Source organism: Nelusetta ayraudi, unplaced genomic scaffold, assembly GCF_046127955.1.
Source record: "Nelusetta ayraudi isolate G7.1 ecotype Tasmania unplaced genomic scaffold, CSIRO-AGI_Nayr_v1 ptg000220l, whole genome shotgun sequence".
NCBI classification, from domain to species: Eukaryota; Metazoa; Chordata; class Actinopteri; order Tetraodontiformes; family Monacanthidae; genus Nelusetta; species Nelusetta ayraudi.
The window spans coordinates 315452-338828 of NW_027466269.1; the positions used below are offsets into that span (position 1 = coordinate 315452).

At 49.4% G+C, this 23377-nt stretch overlaps 1 protein-coding gene across 3 annotated transcripts in view; it reads left to right on the plus strand.

Annotated features, from left to right (window-relative positions):
* adkb (adenosine kinase b) overlaps window positions 1–23377 on the plus strand; it is a 123759-nt gene that overhangs the window by 48226 nt on the left and 52156 nt on the right. For all 3 annotated transcript variants that reach the window (XM_076016235.1, XM_076016233.1, XM_076016234.1), the window contains exons 5-6: window positions 5260–5432; window positions 8332–8440. In XM_076016235.1, the coding sequence (XP_075872350.1) occupies window positions 5260–5432; window positions 8332–8440 (282 nt within the window). The remainder of the gene's footprint in view (window positions 1–5259; window positions 5433–8331; window positions 8441–23377) is intronic.

Here is a 23377-nt window from a genome sequence, read left to right on the forward strand (position 1 = left end):
ACAGAGAAAGAGCGAGCGCTTATCCCTGCCTTTGACTGATAATCAGCTCATTATGGTGTTGATCATTTGCAGCCCGTTGCTCTTTTCTCTCGGCTGTGTCACTAAAACAGAGCGGCGGGACTTTTTTTCCAACAACTTGGCAGCGAGTTTTGCTGCTGAGCTGAAGCAGCACTGAACAGGTCCCCAGTGAACAGGGAGGAGGAAAAAATATCGGGGTTGGGGGTTGTTGGGGACAACAACAACAACAACAACAACATTTGCCACTGGGGAACCGTTGTACGAAAGTAGGATTCCAACATCCTGGATCAAATGGTTCAACCAATCCAGAACACGAGAGCCCAGACTTCATTGGTTGCACACAGAGCAAGAAGCCAGGATGAGCAGACACGGATTCATCCAGCAGGTGAAACTGATCCTGGATCAGTGCGCGCACGCTGCTTCCCTCAGCAGAGCCCAGTGATCGAGCTCAGATTCACTGTTTCCTCCTGGCATAGATGTCCTTCAGCCTCAGTTCTTAACCTCCGGTAAAAAAAATGGTGCAATGTACGATTATGAGCAGACTATTCCTTTTAGGGAAGAGCTGTGGAATGTGAGGAGGTTGGAAGTAGAAGTGGCGGCGTTGCTGCCCCCCACACGCCCTATGGATTGCAGCGGTATTGCGTCATTAATAGAGCCGAAATGATTCCCGATGACTCCAGAATACCGCTGATCCCTGAGGGAACCTCAGGAACGAGGCAGTGTATCTTCACGCGACATCCCATTAGCGCCTCATCAGTATACAACAGCGAGTGAGCGAAGAAGAAGAAGAAGAAGAAGAAGAAGAAGAAGAAGAAGAAGATTTTTTTTTGATTTTTACAATCACATTTATTTACAAAATACAGGCTAAAAACTTATGCACCTTTTCCGAACATAAATAAATGATTAAACAAAGAAATTAAATGAACTAAAAAAATATAATAATGAACAACAACACAAAATCAAAACCAAGCCAAAAGAGACAACCCATTCAAAACAAAATGAAATAAAAATAAAATATTAAATAAATAAATACATAAATAGACAAATAAAGAAGAAGAAGAAGGGTGGGAGGAGCCAAACACTGTGAGTGTGATCACCGCCGAGCGCCTCGCCTCTGTAGTGACGGGCAGCAGCTGCTGGATGTTGGGGAGGAGGGAGTGATGTGGGGTCATTAGCGGCACAATGTCATAATTAGCAACCTCGCTGTTAGCAACCTGGGGCCCCGGGGCCGAATCCTCCGGGTCTGTGTGAGGCTGGTTGAGGAAACAGCCGGCACCAGGTTTTTTAATCATCATTTTTGCTGTTTTTATTTTTTTTTAACACAGTGGTAGGCAAACTTTCTGACTGTTGGGGCCACAATGGCTTCTAAAATGTGACAGAGGGGAGCAGCAGCAGATAGATGCAGTGTGTTGGTGAGCCACCTCATTGGAGGAAAAATACATCATGGCATATGTAGAAAACACATGTTTTAATGTCAATTGAAAATGCAAAAAGCAAAATTTGAACAAAATCAGTGTCCTTGAGAAGGCCCACGATATTAAGCTCTTTATTGAAATGACTTCTAAAACACTGAAAAATGGATAAATTTACGGCTTTTTTGTGACTTACTTTCTATTAATAGAGTTTCTTCAAGTTCAGCGGGCCGGATTAAAAAACTAAACCAGCTGCATATGGCCCCCGGGCCGTAGTTTTGCCTATGCCTGGTCTAAAGGCATTTGGAAAAGGGAATGTGTGTGTGTGTGTGTGTGTGTGTGTGTGTGTGTGTGTACATGTAGTGTATCAGGGGAACTTATTAATCTTCAGGGACCCTAGTTAAGTAAATATACATGAGCTGCTGTGCACGATGATCCCAGCACCTTCTCACAAATCTGTTCATTCAACCTCCTCCTCCTCCTCTCTAACACGCCGCCTGGGGGCAAATCTCACTCTGTCTCATCTGCTGCTTAATTTCAGTGGAGTGTCCCCCCTTCCCCGCCCCCCTCCCCCTCAGTAATGAAGCGCCTTGATGTACATTTGCCAATTTCTGCCTCTGCCACTGCGCTATAATTGGGATGTGACTAAGCATGAATACCCGGCGCAGGGCTGGTTGACCTCTCGGCGACCCCACGGCGGATAGTGCTTTTGTCATAATGGTGGAATTATCCGGCATAATCTGGGAGCGGAGAAGGATTGTCTGCAGGGCGCCGCGCATGGAAATGAACTGATGCAACTCGTCGCTCCTCCTGTGCGCCGCAGAATGGAGGAGAAGGTGGAAGAGGAGGAGGGGCAAGACAAAAAAAAAAAGAAATACCCTGCAAGATACATCTTTTTTCTTACCTTCTCATAATGAAGACATTTTCCTCTCATCTGCTGCTGCTTCAGGTTTATTGGAGGAGGAGGAGAAGCTTCTGGCAAGAGACACTTTTAGGTTTTTTTTTTTAATGATGCAGTGGCACCAGACAGGACTTCACTGTGTGTGTGTGTGTGTGTGTGTGTGTGTGTGTGTGTGTGTGTGTGTGTGTGTGTCTGCACGCATGTGTGCATTTGTGCATCAGCCCTGCGTGGGTGCACCGAGTACTGATGCACATCTCTCTGTCTATCTGTGTGTGTGCGTGTGTGTGTGTGTGTGTGTGTGTGTGTGTGTGTGTTAATGACCCTGTAAAATGACAAGCTGAGCTGGCAGTGAGAGTACAGCCGACGGTCAGGGAGGGAGGGAGGGAGGCGATGTGGTGGTGGGTGAGGAAGGGGGGAGGACACCGGGGTGGGGGGGATGAGGTCGTCGCTTTCCGACGTGATTCAACGCTCCGTCATCAGGCAGACGGGGCACCCTGAGTGGCCCTCTGTGGTCCCACCTGAGAGGCCTGCAAATGGACGGAGCTGCGGCGTCATTACGGACCGCCGGCGGACCCCCGACCTTGGGGCCGGGCTTTGGTTTGCTTTTGTTTTTGTTTTTGTTTTTTGTTTTTTTGTTTTTTTTTGGGGGGGTGGCGCTCTCGGCGGCCGAGGGCCGATCTGATTGGACCTGACGTGCGGCCGAGCCGGCGACCTTGGCGAGTGCGAGGCGCCCGCAGCAAGAGGCTGAGGAAGTCTGTCGGCTCTCGCTGCGGATTTGCGTCGGGCCGTGTCTGTTACAGTCGGTGGGGGGGGCAGGAGGGGCTGGGTCACGTGGTTGACGGACTGATGGGTGACTTAAGGTGACACATGCGAGGACAAATGGTGCAGCAGTGTGTTTGCGTAGCCAAGAGAAATCCCAAAGAGGAGGGGCGCAACATCCTGGAAGGTGATTGGACGAAAGCCGAGCAATCAGATTGGTTAGCGCTAGTTTAGCTGGGTAGGTTATGGATTTTAGCGTTGGTTCCGACATGTTTAGGATGGTGATCGATGAGACCGTGTTGGAATCCAACACCGGGTCGTCCAGGCTCCTGATGATGATGATGATGATGATGATGATGATGATGATGATGATGAACTCCGCCGTGAACTCGGTAAAATCCAACTCACGACTTTTGATTGAGTGCAACGGCACTTGTTATTCTTCTAAGTCAAAAAGCACCAGCAGCTCTCACAAAGTTTCCACTGGAAAAGAAAAACATCCCGCTCTGATGTCTTTGGCGGCTTCTCTCTCTCTCCTCCGTCTTCCTCTCGGGCTTTTAACAGCAGCTCGAAACAGTAGAAAACACAGCAGAAAAGGAAGCTGATTGGTTGAATCCACGATGCTGTGCGAGATTACTGGTGCTGCTGGCTGCATGCTTTATCTGACCACTTTTTACTTTGACTCCCTACATTTGTACACAAATATCTGTACTTTCTACTCCTTTCCTTGGAAAAAAAACATGCTGGTTAATTTGATGTTTAAAAGGTACAAATTTTGTTCAAAGTCATTCACTTATTTTACGAGTTGTTGTCGCTTGAAGTGGAGCTATTTGAACTCTGCTGTTGTGTAGTTGAATATACAAGTGGATGACATTTTAGCGACAGATTTTTTTTCCCCGACTACCTCGGCTTTGGGGTCAAAGTTCAATATTTTAAGTACAGAGAAAAATAAACACGTAGAAAATAACATTAGCTATTTTTATTGAAAGTGTCAACATCAAATAGTGGCTCACTGGTCAGAACTATTACTGGTTGTGCTGCAGTTGGAAAAAAAAAATAAAAAAAATAAATAATAATAATAAAGGTACAAATATAGTATTGAGAGTAGCAAAGCTGTTCAAAACGGTCCAGATACTCACCAAGACCTCTGACCTTTGACCTCTGGTCAGTCCAATCCAGCTTGTTCTGGCACAACCTTTTTTTTTTTGCAATTACATTACCTTGCATTCACAGCCAATGTACTGTTTCCTTAATGGCAAGAAACAATTTGTTCTATTTACTTCAGTACATTTCAGAACCTGTACTTTCCTCATTTTTCTTGAGTAGAGTTGAATCAGTACTTTTACCAGAGTATTTTTTATACAAGCATCCATAGGTTCAGTATGTTCATAGGTGAGTACAGAATGTGAATATTGTTGCCACCTCTGAGTTTTGCACGTACTGTAAATGTGTCGTCCTCCAAAGCAGCAGCAAAGTCTCATTCAACATTCGGCTTCCAATCGGCAAACAAAGCGGGGAAAAAAATAAATACGAGAAGCTGCAACAAAAGGCCGAATCCACATCAATAAATCTCTGGAGGTTCAACTTGACAATTTAAGACTCTCAGCTGCTCCCTGTAGGCTCGGCACACATACACACACGCACACACACACACACACACACACACACACACACTTCAGCATCAGGTAAAACTAGTCGATCAGATCCGTGCAGAGAGCCGTGCAGGGAGTGTCTTACACACACACACACACACACACACACACACACACACACACACAGCCGGTGTTTGCACTAGTATGGCGGAGCCGTGAATTATGGGCTCTGAGTAAATAAAGAGACGAGACTGTTTTTAGCGCGGAGGCCTGGCGAGCGGCTGGTGAGAACGGAGCCTCTGTGTGCGGCCGCTCGCCCGCTCGCCTGCTCGCCCGCCGCCGGCTGCTTGTTTACGGCGGCGCGCAGCCCTCATATATGACGCGCAGTATGTTTGCCGCCGAGCTGCAGTTTGTGCGCCATCTGCCTCTCGCTGCACCCGGCCGACCAAACAGACTTATATTTTGCGAACGGAGCTCGCAGCCGCTGCCTGCTGTTTTTTTGATATTCTTTTTATTATTTTCTGATTATTCATATTCTCTCTCTCTTTCTCTCTGTCTCCCTCTCTCTTGTGCCCAGTGGATGATCCAGAAGCCCCACAAGGTGGCCACCTTCTTCGGCTGCATCGGCACCGACCACTTTGGCGAGATCTTGAAGCAGAAGGCGGCCGAGGCTCACGTGGACGCCCGCTACTACGAGCAGAACGAGGTTCCCACTGGGACGTGTGCAGCCTGCATCACCGGGGACAACAGGTCAGCCAGCTCTCATCACAACAGCCCAGACCCTGGGGCCTTGTTCAGACTGCCAGCCAAAATCTGATTTTCAGCCCATCCAGATTGAAACCGGGTGGCTCTTTTGTAGTCTGAACAGTCACAAATCACATGAAATCCGATTTTGAAACCACCTTCGGGAGGTAGTTTCAAATCGCTTTTGGACAGATACGTCTCAGTGTGAACAGCTCCAAACACACCGGTCAGTTTTGACTGTCTGTGACGTCGTCTGCACGACGCTAGACCCAGTGTGCCAGACCAGAGAGCGCCACCAGAGAGCACTATTTCAGGTGCGGATATGTAACGTAAAGGAGAAGACAGAAGAAGTAGAAAACAGCAGTCCCTGGACAGAGGAGGAGACTCATTGGCTCATCAGTCTGTGGGCAGATAGCTCCATTCATGCCTTGTATCAGGGCTTGTATCGCAACGAGTGCCGCTATCGCAATTATATGACATCACACAATACACGCTACGCTGGACGCCACCGCCGCTCTGACGTCGTTGCTACAGCAAGCTGTCAGATGGGTCAATAATGTGGCCCAGTCAACAGAGCCACATCCCATTTGGACACTTGCGGAAAAACAGTGTGGACAGTCAGCACTGAAAATGGTATTTGAGAAGGAAACTGATTGGAATCAGATTCACCTGCAGTCTGAACGCAGCCTTTAAGTTCTGGCCCATCAGGGTTCTTTAAGGTCCTTTAGTTTAGTTTTTTTTGGGTGGGGGTGGGGTTTCTCACATCCTCAGGCATACGGCGGAATTGTTGCTCCAAAAGAAATAGGAACAGCTTGAGTGTGTGTCTGTGTGTTGTTGTTATTTTTTTCCAACTCTCTGACGCAGCAGTGGGTCGTCAGCTGACAGCGGCGCTGACCCGCCGCTCACCTGTCAGCTGCCACAAGAGGAGAGAAAAAAAATAATAATCATAATAATGTTAGGAGGCTTTTGTGTCTCGCACGCTTTCGTCATCGTCATCATCACTGTTTGAGTGACAGCGCAGGTCAAAGCCTCTTACACACACACACACACACACACACACACACACACACACACACACACACACACACATACAGCAGGCGCTGCACTTAATGATAGACCAGGTGTGGTTCGATAAGCTCCTTCTCTAAACACCACCCCCCCGCTCCTCTTCCTCTGCGACCCCCGCTTCACCTGCCACTGCTGCGCCTGTCAGTCAGCCGGTGTGCCGGGTGGGCGGGAGAGGGGCTGAGGGAGGGGAGGGGCCCCGGCGGCCCTCTGGAGCAGGGCCCTGGCTGAACGCTCTTAGTGGGCTTGTTTGATGTGGGCTCTCTGACACCTGAAAAGGTCAGGTGGTGCGCTGGGGGGGGTGGGGGAGGTGGTCGGGGTGGGTGGTGGGTGGTAATATTTCTTACAGGTGTTTAACAGACAGCTCAGGAGGGCGGGGGGGAAAGGTCGGCGGCCGGGTTCAGATGGGACGGCTGACGGCTTTGAAGGATGTCGAGCCGGCGTGTCACGGCTCCGCCGCTTTGATTAGCGCGGCTCTTCAAAAGGAAAACAGACGCCCTCTCCCTCCCCCACCCCATCCCCACCCTCACCACAGACCCCCCCCACCCCCTTCACTCACTCCCTGACTGCTGGAGTGGGAGGATGTGAGCGAGTCCTGCATTCTTGCCTGTTTACAGCCAGCTGGAGTTTTAGCTTCCTGCTAAAACTGTTGATCTGCAGTATTAGAGTCTTAAAAAAAATAAACCTGATTCCTGGACACCAGCGGAGCAGCGCTGCATTGTTATCTATCAGAAAAATAAATGAATCTCTGTTTACAGCCTCCTGCAAAAACATTGAGTTTCGACTGATGCTTCAGAATAGAATAGAATAGAACGCCTTTATTAATCCTGCAGTGGGGACATTTGCGTAATTACCGCAATGCATAGATGGAAAATGATCTTATTCAAAAGGAGATAAGGCAATAAAAAATAAAAATAAAATATTTGTCGGCTCGTTGGACCTTCCACATGTTCAGAAGGAGATTAAAAAAAAAAAAATAAGAGCGGCGCCAACACCTGTCTGTGAGTGTGATCACTATCAATTCCCTTTGTGACATCACCAAGGGCTTGCCGTTTTTTGGTGCATGCTTTGCGAAAAAATGTTAAAAAGAGTGTGCAAAAGAAGTAAAAACCTGACTTGAGAACTTGAACTTGAATCGGGTGTAACAGGCAACACATCTAAATTCTGCCTCAGTTCTCCATTCATTTGCATCATAACTTGAGGCCAAAATCACAAACTTTGCAAAATTTCGTGTTGTTTTTGCAGCAAATTGCCAGAAATCGTTAATGCGGCCAAAGTTATTTTGGCATTTTGCCGGATTTTTTTCCGGTCCAGTTTTTTCAACGTTAACATGGCAGGTGCTGGGATACCAAAGAGGCTGGTGAGGTTTTAAACTGTGATGGGCTGATGGTGCCGTTCAGGGACAGTGACCTACAGTGACCTACAGTGACCTCCATGACGGTTGCACTTGTTTTGATGGAAAAGTGTGATCAACGCAGGAAGGGGAGGGGCTAATGAGCCCCTGTTAAAACAATACCACCTGCTTCAGTCAGACCCAACAACACAAGGGCCCATTTAGTAACGCATCTCTGTTGTGTTGCTGCTGTGGTTGTTGTTGCAGCCCAAAAGACGGCTGATTGGACGAGACAAATAATCCACCTTGAAAAACTTTCATTCCATTTCAGGTTCACTCAAAGTCAATCCCAAGACAAAAACAACAACTAAACACACAAATCATTATTTTACAATGGCAAGAGAACGACGACTCGAGTGCTTTTAGTGTTTGTTGTCTTTCCGGGGATGTTAAGTGGAGATGGGTGTGGGGGTGCAGCTGCAGGCTGATGTCTGTCTGTCCCTGCAGGTCGCTGGTGGCCAACCTGGCAGCGGCCAACTGCTACAACAAGGAGAAGCACCTGGACCTGGACGCCAACTGGGAGCTGGTGAAGAAAGCAAAGGTCTACTACATCGCGGTGAGTGAAAGCCGGCGCTCGCTCTCCACTCCTGGAGTGCGGCTGGACGAGCGAGGAGAGCGGGGACTCTTTGTTATGTGAGGGTGGGGGGTCGGGGAGTTGGAGTGGGGGGGGCCGGGGGGGGTGGGGGTGAGCTGCGTTACCTTTCTCGCCTTTGTGTTGTGCGCTCGCTGTCAAACTGTTCCACACGAGCACGTGCGTCCGCTGGTTTTTTTCTTTTTTCCGACACCAGGACGAAGCAACAGGTGGCGCTCAAGTGTGCAAATCGATTGTTCCACACACACACACACACACACACACACACACACACACACACACACACACACACACACACAGACACAGCAGTAATCCCTCCCTCACTGCAGACTAAACACATGCACAGATCGAGGAAGACAGATGTGCGGTGAGACCGACACACACACACACACACACACACTCTCAGGCTGTGAGGTCATGTCTTCACTCGCTGGATTTAATCCCAGCAGGTTGATGCGGCCGACTCGGCAGCAGAGGAACTTTCTCACAGCGTTCCGCGTCTTTAAGCAGTTCATTATCGGTGCGAATCGGAATCATGGCGCGGCCATCAACACGCTTCACGCTTCCCACCGTCGCTCCGGACAAAGAGGGGATTCCTGCCTTTGGGACGAGCACCAGTGAAGGGCTTTTCCTGTTTGGAATTCCCAATTGGGCCTTTCAAACCAGTGTCGTATTCCTTCAAGTAGGCAGATAAGCAAATATTAGACAGGTTTTGGTGCCTTCTGTCAAAGTGTAAACAGTGGATTTGGAAATTTGAGGTTGTGCAGCAGTTTTTAAAGAAATGTTTTCTCCTCTCTTTCACTGAACTTCCACCCACAAGTCCCTGCTGCAAACCTTCCATCTGAAACTTTGCACTGAGCTCCAGAAATAATGAGGAGGGAAACAATAATATTGTTTTGGAAAAGAATTGAGAGTTTTCACCGAGGCAGCAACACAGAGGAGCCAAAGAATCTGGAAGAAACGTCCAAGTCCAAGTTTTAATGAATTGCAGAAACATCAAATTCTGGATTTTTCCCCAAAATTTTGGGACTGTCAATTTTGGAAAATGATAGTTGTCGACACACATCTGCCACGGCATCAATTTCCTCGCTGGACGTTCCAAATCATTTGGCTCTATTCTCAGTCGCCGAAGCCCCTCCCACCACTTCCTGCCGTGCACCTGCAGCCAAAAAGAGATTTATTCCGCTAGAGTTTGGAAAAACTTGCTATGTGTGCTACATAATAGGAGCAAACATGGCTCCAATTTAATCAGACAAGCGAGAGAAAAGGAAATTCCAAGAGGAGAGACACGAGAGTTTTCCATCGTAGTCATGTGGCAGAATCGTGTAAACAGCAAGTTCTGTTTGGATTCCAACAAAACTGAGCCTTCCTTTGTGAGTGAGATTTGTGGATTATTTTGGGTGCTTCTACTCGCTGCGGCACAGACTCGTCCATATCATTGCGCACAATTTGTTTTTTTTCTGTAATCGAGACCTGCACGACATTCCAAACCTTTCTATCTGCCCTCTCTCAGAACTCTCTCTCTCTCTCTCTCTGTCTGTCTCCCTCGATTTTGCAAAAACTTGCTGCAACAGGAGCGACTCGGCTGAACTTTTCAACCGAGCAGCAGCAGCAGCAGCAGCAGCAGCAGCAGCAGCAGCAGAGAGAACAGGAGGGAAAATTGGATGCAGGCTGATTGTTTAGTTTCAACAAGTGTCTTATATGGAACGTCTTTTATACAGTTATTTAATATTTTTGGTCAAAAGCGGGAAATATTGTTGACGGTGTTGACGCTCTCAAGAGGTGTTTTTTTTGGAAACACCTGGTGTGACGTACAGGGTCACGTGACAAGTTCACTTGGAGTGAAAAAGGTGCCTTATGTTTGGAGGAGAAGGAATATCTTTTACAAGTAATCAAAGAGAAAGATTTAACAACCATTCTTGACAGCAAACAAACGTAGACAAACCAAAAGCAAACGTAATTACGGAGAATTGCGGCTTGCGCGCTTCACACCGTTCAATGGAAACACCAGCAGATCACAATTGTGCTTTTTTTTTTTTTTTTAACAAATGTCGCTTTTATTTTGCGAAAAACTGTAATGGAAACGCAGATAGAGAGAGAGAGAGAGAGAGAGAGAGGAGAAAAAAAAAGAAGGTATCTGTCAGCGGCAGACAGCGGGCGAGTGGCTCCGCCCCCTCCCCCCCAACCCCCACCAGAGTTTGTGTGGTCTGTTTTTTTCTTTCGCCTCTGCTTCACATTTGCAAACACGGCACATCCTCCACAAATTGGCAGTTGGTCTTTGCCCACATCCGACCGTCTTGAGCGCGGGAGCAAAAAAAGAAAAGCTTCCGTGGGATTTCGAGGAGGGCGAGTTGGGGGGGGTGGGGGTGTGTGTGTGTGTGTGTGTGGGGGGGGGGGTTGGGTGGTTTGTGGGGGAGATGCTGGAAAGGCCACAAATGGTTGTTTGTCGGCGCCTGGAATCTCCCGAACCTTGTTTCCCAGCGTGTCTCTCCAGGGCCTCGTTGTCCAAACAGGAGGATCATTCGCTTTATTACAGCCCCATTCGCACTCGTCCGCCACTTTAGCCGCCGCCGCCGCTGCTGCCGCCGCCACCACTTCACACTGCACGCCGCGTCTAGACCGCCGCTCACCCAGGGCTCCTCTCTCCATTAACCTTGTCGAGAGCACTCGCATGTTTTTACCCAATTTGCAGCCGCATTGTGGAATCGCCCGCCCCCCCCCCCAATAAGAAAAACATCAACCTCTGCTGCGTATTAATGTGTGTTTGTTGGTTTTCATTAAACTACTGCTGCTCTGTGGATACACAGTCTCGTTACACACTAATCTGTAAATTTAATTACAAGGGAAAGGAAGTCTTGCAGGTTGCAGCCCGCAGCCTCGCGTCTCCCTCGCCTCACGTGCACGCGCGTGTCTGTCGGGAGTGGACGTGCACGGCCCTCAAGGAGGTGATTGATGATTCTTTGCTCTCAAGGTGCCTGATTGGATGGAGAGCGGAATTATTGGAGAGCCGCTTGCCGCCAGGCTGGTGGTGGCAGACGCAGAGTGAGCGAGCGAGGCAGCGCTGCCATTTCTCACAAAGAGAGAGAGGGGGAGAGAGAGAGAGGGAGAGGGAGAGAGAGAGAGGGAGAGAGAGAGAGGGAGAATGTTGAACTCCTGCCAAATGTTTGGTGGCAGGCTGTTGCTAGGAAATCTGGCTCCTTAGGCAAATCATCGCACAAAGACCAACAACAAAGGCGCGAGGGTGGGGTGGGGGGGGGGGATCTCTCTCTCTCTCTCTCTCTCTGTCTTTTCGCCCTGTTTTTTTTTTTCTCGGACGCCTGCGCTCTGATGCTCCCGGTTCTTCCGTCCGCCCTGACGCTGCTGCTGGACGTCAGAGCGCTCGCCGTGTTGTGGTGGAGGCGAGACGAGTGACTCTGATTGGTCGGGGGGGTGCGGGGGGGGGGTGATGTGAGCACGCTGGCCTAGTTAGCCCCCCCCCACCCTCCTTCTCCTCTCTCTCTCTTTCCATCCTCCCTCCCTTCCTCTGCCATCCCCTCTCTTCCCCACACACACACACACACACACACACACACACACACACACACACACACGCTCGGCACTAAACACACTGGGCAGCGCTCACATTCTGCAGCAGCGCCGCCACCGCTGCCTTGTTGTTGGGGTTTTTTTCAGTATTTTTTTTTCCCCTCCTCATCGCTGAGCGCTTTGCCCTGTAATTTGATCTGCGCTGCTTGATGCGTCCTCCACGGTGCCACTTTGAATTAACCCGCGGCTCCTCCAGCTCATCATAAAACAGCCTCTGCTAACTGGTGCTATTTACATTCCGGGTGGAAATAGGCTTAGATAGGTAGTTGTAGGTAGGAAGTGAGGGGGAAAAAAAAAAAAAGAAAGAAAAGCTCACAAGAGCGCCTGCTCGTGGCTGAAGATGGCGGCGGGGGAGCCGGAGCTGCAGCATACAATCGACGGTGAAAAGGCCGTTAATGACGGAGCCCAGATGGTCGGGACGAGCCGGGCGAGCGACGCAGCTCGCCGCCGCCACCGCTGCCAACTGGCTCGTCGCCGCCGGCCAATCAGACGCGAGAGCTTGAAGGAGCTGCTGGGTCACAAAACCTGATCGCAGCTGCTGCCGCCCCACCGCGTTAGCCCGCCACCAGCGCTTGGCCACGCCCACAAGGGTGGCCAACTATTTTGTTTTTTTTTTCCTTGTCCTCATCCGCCTCGCACCGTTGACGCTGCACGCTGGCATTAATTGGCAGTCGCATTCCCGGCCCTCGCTGCAGGGGGCGACGGCGAGTTCAGCCTCAGTCACCGTGGCGTAATGTGCAAAGAGGGAGGGAGGGGGAGAGGAGAAGAAGAAAAGCCAACGCTGGCAGTGTGAGCTGCCCCCCCTCTCCCCCCCTCTTCTCACCCCACCATCACCCCCTTCCTCACCCCCCCCCCCCCCCCAACCAGCAGCCGCTGCAATTTGCAGCCCAAAAAGCTGAAGGGAGAGGGTGTTTTTTTTTTTTTCTCCTCCCCCTCTACACACACGCACACACACACACACACACACAGACACGCGCACACACACACACATACTGCAGGCTGGCGAGGGGCTGATTAGCAGTGAGGTGACTGCAGCTGTGTCTCCGTCCAGCTCGGCCGCCGTCCGTCCTCACGCCGACCTTCAGCTTCAGCTTCCGCTTCCGCGCCACCCGCTCAACCCCCCCGCCCCGTATCCCCGTCTTCCTCTGTATCATATCCTCCCTCACCTCCTCCCCCCACCCCCTCATCATTTCTCCCTCTCCTCCTCCTCCTCCTCCTCCCCCTCCTCTGTTCTGCACCACTCTGCTCTGCTCCGTCCTTCCAGAGCTGACGAAGGATCACGCAGGCAAAATGCAGTTAGAGGGAGTGAAGTGTGTGTGTTTGAGTGTGTGTGTGTGTGTGTGTGTGTATCGGTGGGGGTGAGTTGAGGGGGTGGGGGTGAAAACTGGCATGCTCCCCCTTTGTCTGCAGGCGATCAGTTACAGTCTTGGTTGCCGATGAAATTTAATCCCCGCCGCATTTACATGCCAAGTTTGACTCCTGGCAAGACTTATTAAATAGATTTGTGAATCATTTCATCTTGATTAGAATCTCTTCTCCAGGGATTGACACCCCCCCCAACACACACACACACACACACACACACACTTACCCCCCCCCGCTTGTGTTTGGTGAGGTGGACAGTCTGCACTCGTTCTGGCGCCGCCGTCGTCCTTTTGTTCAGGACGGCACCGCGTTTTCCCTCCACCAGCCAATCACGTCGCTCCGAATCAGACACTTCAATTCTGTCAGCGTCCTGCAGCTGGAACCAGCTGGATCAGTTTGACCAGTTTGACCCCTAACATGTCCGCAAAGTGGACGCTTGCAGCGCCGTGTTCCCAACAGAACTGGGTTCTCCCACGTGGTTTCAGTTGAGCTGTGGTGGCAGCTGTGGTCAGGTTAGGATTAGGGTTAGGGTTCAGTTTAAGGTTCGGATTAGGGTGGCAGTATTAGGCTGAGGTCAATGTCAGTATTAGGGTTAGGGTTAAGGTTAGGTTTAGGGCGTTAGGATTCGGGTTAGTGGCCCAATGTGGCCTCAGCACTGGGACAGATGTCATGTTGGCTGTATGTGGTGCAGGATGTGTCCACCGCTCCACCCGTCCCTTAAAAACATCTCCTCCACCCGGCACGCAGACATTCTGAACCGCAGCCAACACACACTTGTGCTGCAGCTGTTTTCTTCTTCTTCTTCTTCTGGCCCATGCAAATTATCACCTTCTGTACCACAACAACTTCATTACAAAAAGGGACAACCGGGGGGTCGGGATGGGAGGATCGGCTGCGCCCAGACAAGGTATGGAAAGTGTGGAAACAGTCTGGAATGCGGCGCACGTGTCACGTGATGCTCTAATCTCAGGGTCAAACTGTGCTTTGCAAGCGGCAGCAACGTCCTGATGTTTCTCTTCATGCAAGTGGCTTGGGCGGCAGTGCATAGCTCGTTCAGTAACGCACACCGCAACACTGACACACACTCAAAAAGGGCTGCTGTCTGTTCGCTAGCTAGCGTTGACTAACTAGTTTAGCTCCTAACAGTGTGCAGTGGGCAGGTCTTACTTTGCACCAAGTGCACTGACCTCCGTCTCAGTGTGAATGCACTTCCAGCACTTGGTTGCTCCAAATATATTTTTTTCAGTGTCTCAGTTCCTCAGTTCGAAGCTCAACAACCGTGTCAGCGAGTCGTCCACCGTCACTGGCTGACGACCGACCAACCGCCCGCGACGCGTCTGTTCTTTTGTCAGTCCCGCTGCACAATGTCATTTCCAATTGCGAATAATCACACAGCGTTTTGTAAATTGCCGGCAAGCATCCTATGACTATGACTTCGTAATTGTTCAATTACAAGCTGACTGCATCGGATTTATTGCCTTATTTTTATCCCTCCCTCCTCTACCCCCCTCCCCCCCTCCCCCTCCACCCCACACTCCCCCCAAACTGGGCCGGGCCAGTAACAGGATTTAAATCTTGAGGCAATCAAGTGATGAGGCCGCGGTTTAGTGTTTGCTGTCACTGTATCACTGTATCATTCTGATGAATGTTAAACATGCATCTGGGAGGGCGAGGCTGCGCACGGCGCCGCACCTGCCTAATTGAGTGGTAATGAGCTGTCAGGGACGCGGGGCTTGTTGATTGGCTCTCCACGGGGCTTCCCATGCCAGTGGGACGGCCGGGCTGCCCCCCCCGCTACCCCACACGGAGGCTCTGCCAGCTCGGCGGCCCTGCAGGCCCCGGGTGGGCGGGGCTTAGCAAATGAGGGTGGAGAGGCCAAGCGGCGCCGAGACGACCCCCGCAGCTCCGACTCGCCTGTGAGATTTATTTTGGGTTGTTTACAATTATCCACACACCCCCGCCCCCCGATTTAATTCTGCTCTTCCCCTTCCAGTGTGGCGAGGTTCGCGCAAAACCCCAAAGTTTATTTATTTATGAGTTGTTGTGTTTTTGCCCGAGAATTATTCACGATGCTGAGTGGATCTGTCGCTCGCTCTCGATACGAGACAAAGACAGTGCTGCCAGCAGTCCCGTGACGCAGTGCTCTAAATATTGGAATGTGTGTCCCGCAGAACTCCCAACGTGATACAAAATGAAAAATGCCCTCACACTTTGGCTCTTTGTAATCCTAATCCTTAGGTACCTCCCGTTTTAATCCTACTTCTTGACTACCAAATTGGGAGGACTCTTGGAAATCCGCTCATATTAGCAGTCTGTCTTGGATTGATCCCACTATCCAGTGTGTAAAATATTCACATTTCTCACCTGGAAAATTGAATAAAGATCTTGACGAAGACAAATCTTGAATCATGAATAACACAGAATTATAAAATATAAACCTTCAAGGCCCTGTTTGTAAAATTTGGCCTGATTTAGGATTTTATATTGGTAAAAGCTTAATACACTGGACATTACATGGTGTGGACAATCCAGGTGGCTAGACAGTGCGACTTGTATTTAGGGTGAATGCTGCCGTCCTCCAATAATCCAATGAAGAAGAAGGCGGACGAGCTATCCAGGTTTGTGTGCGCAGGCCACCGTAGTTCACTGGCGAACTCAGGAGAGGGAGGGTGAGCAATAGAGCGCTTCAATCTAAAATGACTTGATGTTGCTATTTCTTCTCAAAATTTCCAAATACTGCACACTTAACCTTTAATTGAAAATCTTTGTCTCAAACATCTCAACTTTCATCGGCAAGCAACCCCCCCGCCTTCCCCCAAGCCCAGTGATTGGTTTCACCGTCATAGTTCACTGTTTTGAAAAAGGACGATTCCATATTTGGATGTGTGGACGGTACCCGCGAAACAATCTGCGATGCACAGTTTGCTGAAGAACCCGAGTCAGATTTGTCAATAGATGGTCTGCGCCGCCTCTCGCACAGATGCATTATGGGGATTTTAAACTGGGCTCCGAGTCAGTGGCTCCACTTCAGTACGAGTGCTTCAGAACGCCGGCGGAGGGTCAGTGACGGCACTCAAAGGCTCCGCTGCCGCTCGCTTGTTGAACACCACCTGCTCTCACCGTTGGGAGACAATGTGACTGACGCACGCAGGATGTCAAGGTCTCCGCGGCTCAGAGCTTCTCACCGTCACCTGATCAGACACCAGTTTATTTCTCAGAATTTATACATTTCATTGATTGAAATTGTCCAAATGTTTTCAGGTCTTTGATGGCTCTGTTCATATATATATATATATATATATATATATATATATATATATATATATATACATATATATATATATACATATATATATATATATATATATATATACATATATATATATATATATATATATATACATATATATATATATATATATATACATATATATATATATATACATATATATATATATATATATATATATATATATATATATATATATGTATACATATATATATATATATATATATATATACATATATATATACATATGTATATATACATGTATATATACATATACATATATGTACATTTTTCTTTCTTCCGCGGCACGCAGGAAAAAAATCATTGCGTCCTTTCACCCTGGATTACTGCCTGCATCTGCCTCGCCCGGCAACAAGCCCGGCTGTCCTCCACCTCACTCTTCAAAAGGAGCCCTGGAATAACTCACCTTGTCCTTGTGCTTCCTTTGCCTCGCTCATCACTGCCTGTGTGTTTGCGTGTGTGTGTGTGTGTGTGTGTGTGTGTGTGTGTGTGCGTGCATGCGCAGTGTTGTGTGTTTAATGAACCATCGTTGATGAACTGGTTCATATTTTGGGCGAACGCGGACTCACCGCGCTGTATTTCTCATTGATGAGCGTCGACGTGAACGCTTTCATTCTGGTGTTAGCGAGCAGCGGCTCTCTAACAGTGTAACATCTGTAGATTTTCAGAAAAAAAACAACTCAAACACACGGCAAAGCTGGCGGAAAAAAACGCTTTTATTCTGATTGCTGTCCCCTCAATGCTAATATAAACCCTGGTAACAATGATAAATTGATAAGTATTCAAAACTGGATACGAAGATGAAATCTCAAGCAAATCTTTAGTGTTAAAACTGATTAAAAAAAATAGGCTGTGGCAGTAACTTTGATAAATAACAGCTTGCAACAACATATTGAAAAATAAAGAAAAGAACCAGTTCATTTTTGAAACCATGAACTTAGTTTTACTTTTTTTTTGTGTGAGCGCGTGTGTGAGATAGCGCGAGCAAGCTGTGTTCTTCAGTGCAGAAGTTGTAAAACGCAGTTGTCACCCTCACCTCCTGCCACCAGCTCCACGTTGACACCATTTTATGCGACTTGCTCAACTTAACTTAATTGACTAGAGTCGTGATTTGTCCAGGAAAACGCTGAGTGGAAAATAAAGAGCCACTCTGCAGCTGTGAACACTGTCTGACGGCCACGTGTTGCTGCTCTGTGGAACCTGCTGCTCCGTCGCTCGATGCCTGATCAAGATTCAACGGGGTGCGGCGCCTCTCCTGGCCGAAGACGGCGACAGCACAAGTGACGGCACAAGGCTCTGGTGAGCGACTTCAGCCAAACTGTTCGGTCGTCCGGGTCACTTCCTGTTTCGCCGCAGATGTATTTGTCTCTGTGCAGCAGATGCCCGAGCGCCGTTCCCAGAGAATTGTTTCCTTCCGCAAGGTTTCATTTTTTTTCTTCCTTTTATGTCCTTGTAATTTGTTTACGGCGAGTCATAAGCCCGTGCATATCTCCCCTCTGCCAGTTTGGCTGGGATCCACAGTAAACCGCCTGTAAATTCTCTCCCCGCTCTTCCTTTTAAAGACAGACTAATGACTTTTGAGGATAATATTATATTTAGCATGGATTTGATAGTCCATTAATTCCATCTACAATCCTGCAGACTTACTTTTTATAGCGCTTCAATTACTTGACTGGCAAATAAGCCGGCGTGGGACGCTAATTTTGCAGAACTCTGACCGAGCAGAGTTGATGGGCGGAAACAAATGGCATCGTATGCCGTTTGGTCATTGGTCGTCTTCGTCTGACACAGTTCGCACAGTCACGCAAAGCTGGGATCTGACGTGTACGGGCTTTAGAACTGGATCGTCAGTCTGTTGTCCGCCAGCAATGCTAACGATAGCTAACCAGCTCACAGCGCCATCCTCTGGCTGCTCTAATCTGAGTGTACTTCATCACTTTATGCCCTGGCCTCTTTACACTCTCTTTTCCCAGTTTCTTTGTGTTGGTGCAAAGTTAAGATAAGCTAAGCTAAGCAAAGTTAGCTGCTTGTTGCTGAAACACAATATAGTCAGTCAGCAGTGAGTTTCAGCTATTCTCCTAGCCCTTGCCAAGACAAACGCCAAAGAATTGTTTTGTAATTATAAAATATAACCAGTCTCTCATGGGTTGAGGACATGCGACTCATTGGGCCTTTAAGTCAAAGATACTAAAAAAACAAAGAGTCGGGCGGTTGTTCCAGGAGGATTAAGTGTCTAAAAACAACAACTTTATATGCAGTACAAACCCAATATCTCAGATTTGGAAACTAATTAGCTTTTCAGTTGCTAGTTAATTGAATTTCCTGCTTGAATTCTGCCAAGTGAATCGGGCGTCTGCCCAGGATTTAGTCTGGAGGTGTTTCTGGGGGTGACACAGCACATGCGACAGGAAAGCGCTTGTTTTTTTTTTTTTGTTGTTTTTTTTTGTTGTTTTTTGAAATTGTGGTCCCACTCTGGGAGAACCCAACACTCTGACCTTATCTATTGTTTCTCAAGTGTATATTGTAAGCAGCTTTTGCCGGCTTTATGGAGACTTAGCCGGCAGGGCCGCCGTCGCTCTGCTGGAACATTTGGACCTCTGGCAAGTGTCAGATTTTCAGCAGCACATTAAATCTCCCACAACCCACTTCTGTTTTTTTTCTTTCCTTGCCATCCCTCCGTCCGTCCGTCCATCCGTCCCTCCGTCCCTCCGCCCGTCTGGCTCTTCCTCTCCTTTTTGCCTGGCTGTGATTTATTTTTCATGCCTGGCGTTGTTGTTAGCCTGCTTCCACCCCCCCTTCCCCCCCACTCCTTCCCCTCCAGTGCCGGTGGTTCAGCCCGGTGGGGGGGGGGTAGAGGGTTGCTGATCCACCCCCAACCTCCTCCAGTTTTTCAGGGAGTCCAGCGACACTTTGACTAACACGTCGTTATTGGCCGGCTTGAATGTCACGCAGCAGCGCCGCCGGCCCGGCGCTCTGATGCCTCCGCGGCATCACTGATAGGACGGCTTGTTCCCAGCGTTCGGGGGGGTGGCGGGTGGGGTAAGGGTAGAGGGCCAAATCATTTTCCCCCTGCAAATCAGAAAAAAGGAAAAAAGCGACATCCTTCTCTTCCTCTCTCTCTCTCCCTCTTTTTTTTTCTTGATGTTCTTTTCACGCCCGCCTCATTTTTTCAGAGGCTGGCGGAGCAATCACATTTTGAAAGCCTGCTGCCCCCCCCCCCCCCCTCCCCAAAAATAAATAAATAAAGTAAGAAAACACCACCACCACCACCACCCCGAACATAACAAGGGGGAACCAATCAAAACAATAACTGCAGCCGCTTTTGACAAAGCCCTCGGCTCGCAATTGTCAGAAGATGTAAGCTGACTCATCCACACAAGAAGGGCATGTATCCCTGGGAGCGAGGGGCGAGCAGACCCCCCACCCCCTAACCTACCCCCCCAGCCCCCCCTTGCTCGCCCTCTCTCCGCGCTCGCTCGCCCACCACCAAGCCTGCGTGGATTAATTACACCACGAGCAGCCAGTTTGGTCTCATTATTTATTATTCCTAATGAATAATTTCGCTTTTCTCCCTGCCTGGAATTTTTCTTCTTCTTCTTCTTCTTCTTCTTCTTCTTCTTCTTCTTTTTAAATTCTGCTCATGACTTTTTCTTTTTTTTTCTTTTGCCCCCGTGGAAACAAGAATGCATTGATTATTTTCCATCTAGCAAATATCCCGCCGACTGAGGAATAACATGCCTTTTCCCTAATTGCTTTGTTTATCTTGAGCAACAGACTCCGGGTTTGTTTGGACTCTGGCTGGCATCCACGCTGCAGCGCTCCCCCGGCGTGATTACTCACCTTGGGAGGAGGCTGCTGCCGCTGCTGCTGCCGCTGCTGCTGCTGCTGCCACTGCTGCTGCTGCCACTGCTGCTGCCGCTGCTGTCGCTGGAGCAAGGTTGATGTTCGCCGCACAGACATCAGGCCGTCGCTCTCGCCGCTTATGTGACATCATTTGCCAAGACAGATTTGTTACGGAGGGAAAATAAATTTGGGCCTGAAACGGGGGATTGATTGGAGGACAGGGTGAGATGTTGGAACGGGCGGTGTGGCATGATGGAGGGATGAGGCGTTAGAGGTGGAGGAATGAAGCGATGGAAGGATGAGGGACGAGGGATGCCGGGTTGAGAGATGGAGGGATGAGGGATGGGGTGAGAGATGTAAGAATGGAGGGATGAGAGATGGAGGGATGAGAGGACAGGTGTAAGAATGTGGAGGAGGGATGAAGGGATGGAGGGATGGTGAAATGAAGGATGAAAGATGGAGGGATGAGAGATGAAAGGATGGACGGATGGGGTGAGAGATGGAAGTATGGAGGGATGAGAGATGGTGGGAGGGAGAGATGGAGGGATGAGAGATGGATGAATGAAAGATGAAAGAATGAGGGATGGAGGGATGAGAGATGGAGTGATGGACGGATGGGGTGAGAGATGGAAGTATGGAGGGATGAGAGATGGATGAATGAAAGATGAAAGAATGAGAGCTGGAGGGATGGGGATGGAGGGATGAGAGACGAAAGGATGGACGGATGGGGTGAGAGATGGAAGTATGGAGGGATGAGAGATGGATGAATGAAAGATGAAAGAATGGGGGATGAGAGATGGAGGGATGGGGATGGAGGGAGGGATGGAGGGATGAGAGATGGATGAATGAAAGATGAAAGAATGGGGGATGAGAGATGGAGGGAGGGATGGAGTGATGGAAGTCTCCGAGACACATTTGAGCGGTGCGCTGGCTGCTGAGCCGCATCCAAGCAGGCTGCCAGAGGAAGAAGACAGATTCTGGCTTCATGTATAATTGATAAACTGTATGTTGGAGGTGTCGGCTTTAAAGAGAGCGAGAGAGCGAGCGAGCGAGGACTATATCAGGAAGCTATTTTTCCTCTCAGAGGAGAGCATCATTTTTATTTTGTCCTCCCCCGTGCTCCGGCTTATCTGCTCCGTTCAGAAAGCCCCGTTGAAAATTATCGTTTTCTTTGAAGACGACATTGGGGGGGTGGGTGGGTGGGGGGGGGGTTGTGTGCTTTAAAAGCACATCCTGTTCCTGCACCTATATGGAGCTCTTGTCGGTCGGGGTAGTGTGTGTGTGTGTGTGTGTGTGTGTGTCAGGTAGCCATCTGCAGGAGTTGACTGCACGTCCCCGGCCATCAGGATCAGGCGTCTCACTCCTCCCACAGCCGACACATCACACCGGAGCGGCGGGCGGGCGGGCGGGCGGGAGACTCCCAGACTCCCCGCCGCCGCCGCCCCCCCGCCCGCTGCAAGCTGCATGAAAGGATTATTAATGCGCCGCATTATCCTTTAGGAAATAATGTCCTTTATTGAGCGAGGCCATTTGACACTGTGACGGCTAATGACGCCGCTGAACGGAGGCGGGAGGAGTGACGCTGCATCGTCACCCGCCGTCACGGCCGACTGTTTGCATTCTGGCAGCCTCCATGCTATTGATTTGGCTTGGGTTTTTTTTTTATCATTCATCCCTTCTTCCTTCCGTCCTTCCTTCCGTCTCCTCTGCAGCAGCAGCAGGACGGTGTTAGTCACTCATCAAGGTCCTGCACCTTAATGGCGCTCCCCTCGTCCTCGTGTCGGCTCAATGACACGCCGCCTCACTTCCTGTCTGGCAGCGGCGCTCTGCAGGAAACACTCGAACCTCCTCCTGCTGCTCCTTTCAGCAGCTTCACTCTGAGGCCCTTTGATCGTTTCCTGCGTTCAACACGCTGACAAACTGGAGACTCACAGCCACTTATGAACTCCTTTTTTATAACTTTCTTTTTTTTTTCCTCTCTCTTTTTGGTCTTTTTTTTTAATTAGGTGTCCCAGTTATGAACAGAGTTCTGGAATTGCTGGTTTGTCGTGTGGACGGAAACTCCTCCAACAAAGGTCGGAAAAGTTGAGACTCCGGCGTCCCACTTCTCCACAGCGGCCGCTTGTTTGTGTATCGCGGCTGAAAATCCACCTGTGTGTCGCAGCAGGACGGGCAGAAAGCAGTTTGCTCCGCCCAGCGGGGGGTTTGCGCCGTTTCAAACAATAGGCTCGTTTTGTGGCTCACGATTGGTCTGTGAATGATGAGATTTTGATAAGATATGAAAGATTAAAAGCAGCAGAGTTCTGATATGTCGACTGTTGAGTCCAGAAATCAGCTGCGGGCTGCGTTAACAAGTCTCGGCTGACGTTGTAATTCTTCACCACCAGGGGGCCACGGCAACCTCACGGTGTAGCTTTAAAAGCCGTGTCATCGCCTCTTTCCCCTCCGGTGACAAACGGCACTAATTCATGTCGGCCTTTATTATTGTTTATTATTTTTATTTTGTTAACGTGGCGCCGTGTTCGGCCCGGATGTAAACAGGAAGCGCTGCCGGGGGAGAGGGGGACGGTTGGGGTTTACTCGATTTACCCCCATCGCCGTGGGAATATAAATCGAGTCTGAGCGATTGTAATTCAGTGGCGGGAGAGTCTCCTTGAAGCCTCCCTGAGATGATGCCATTATAAAGAGGTTAAACAACCGTAATAATAAATCTGTCAAATATTTAATAAGACGCCTGGTTGTGTTGGGGGGGGGGGCGCTATAAGCAGCGAGGGCGCTGGCGAGCGGCTGCCAGGGCC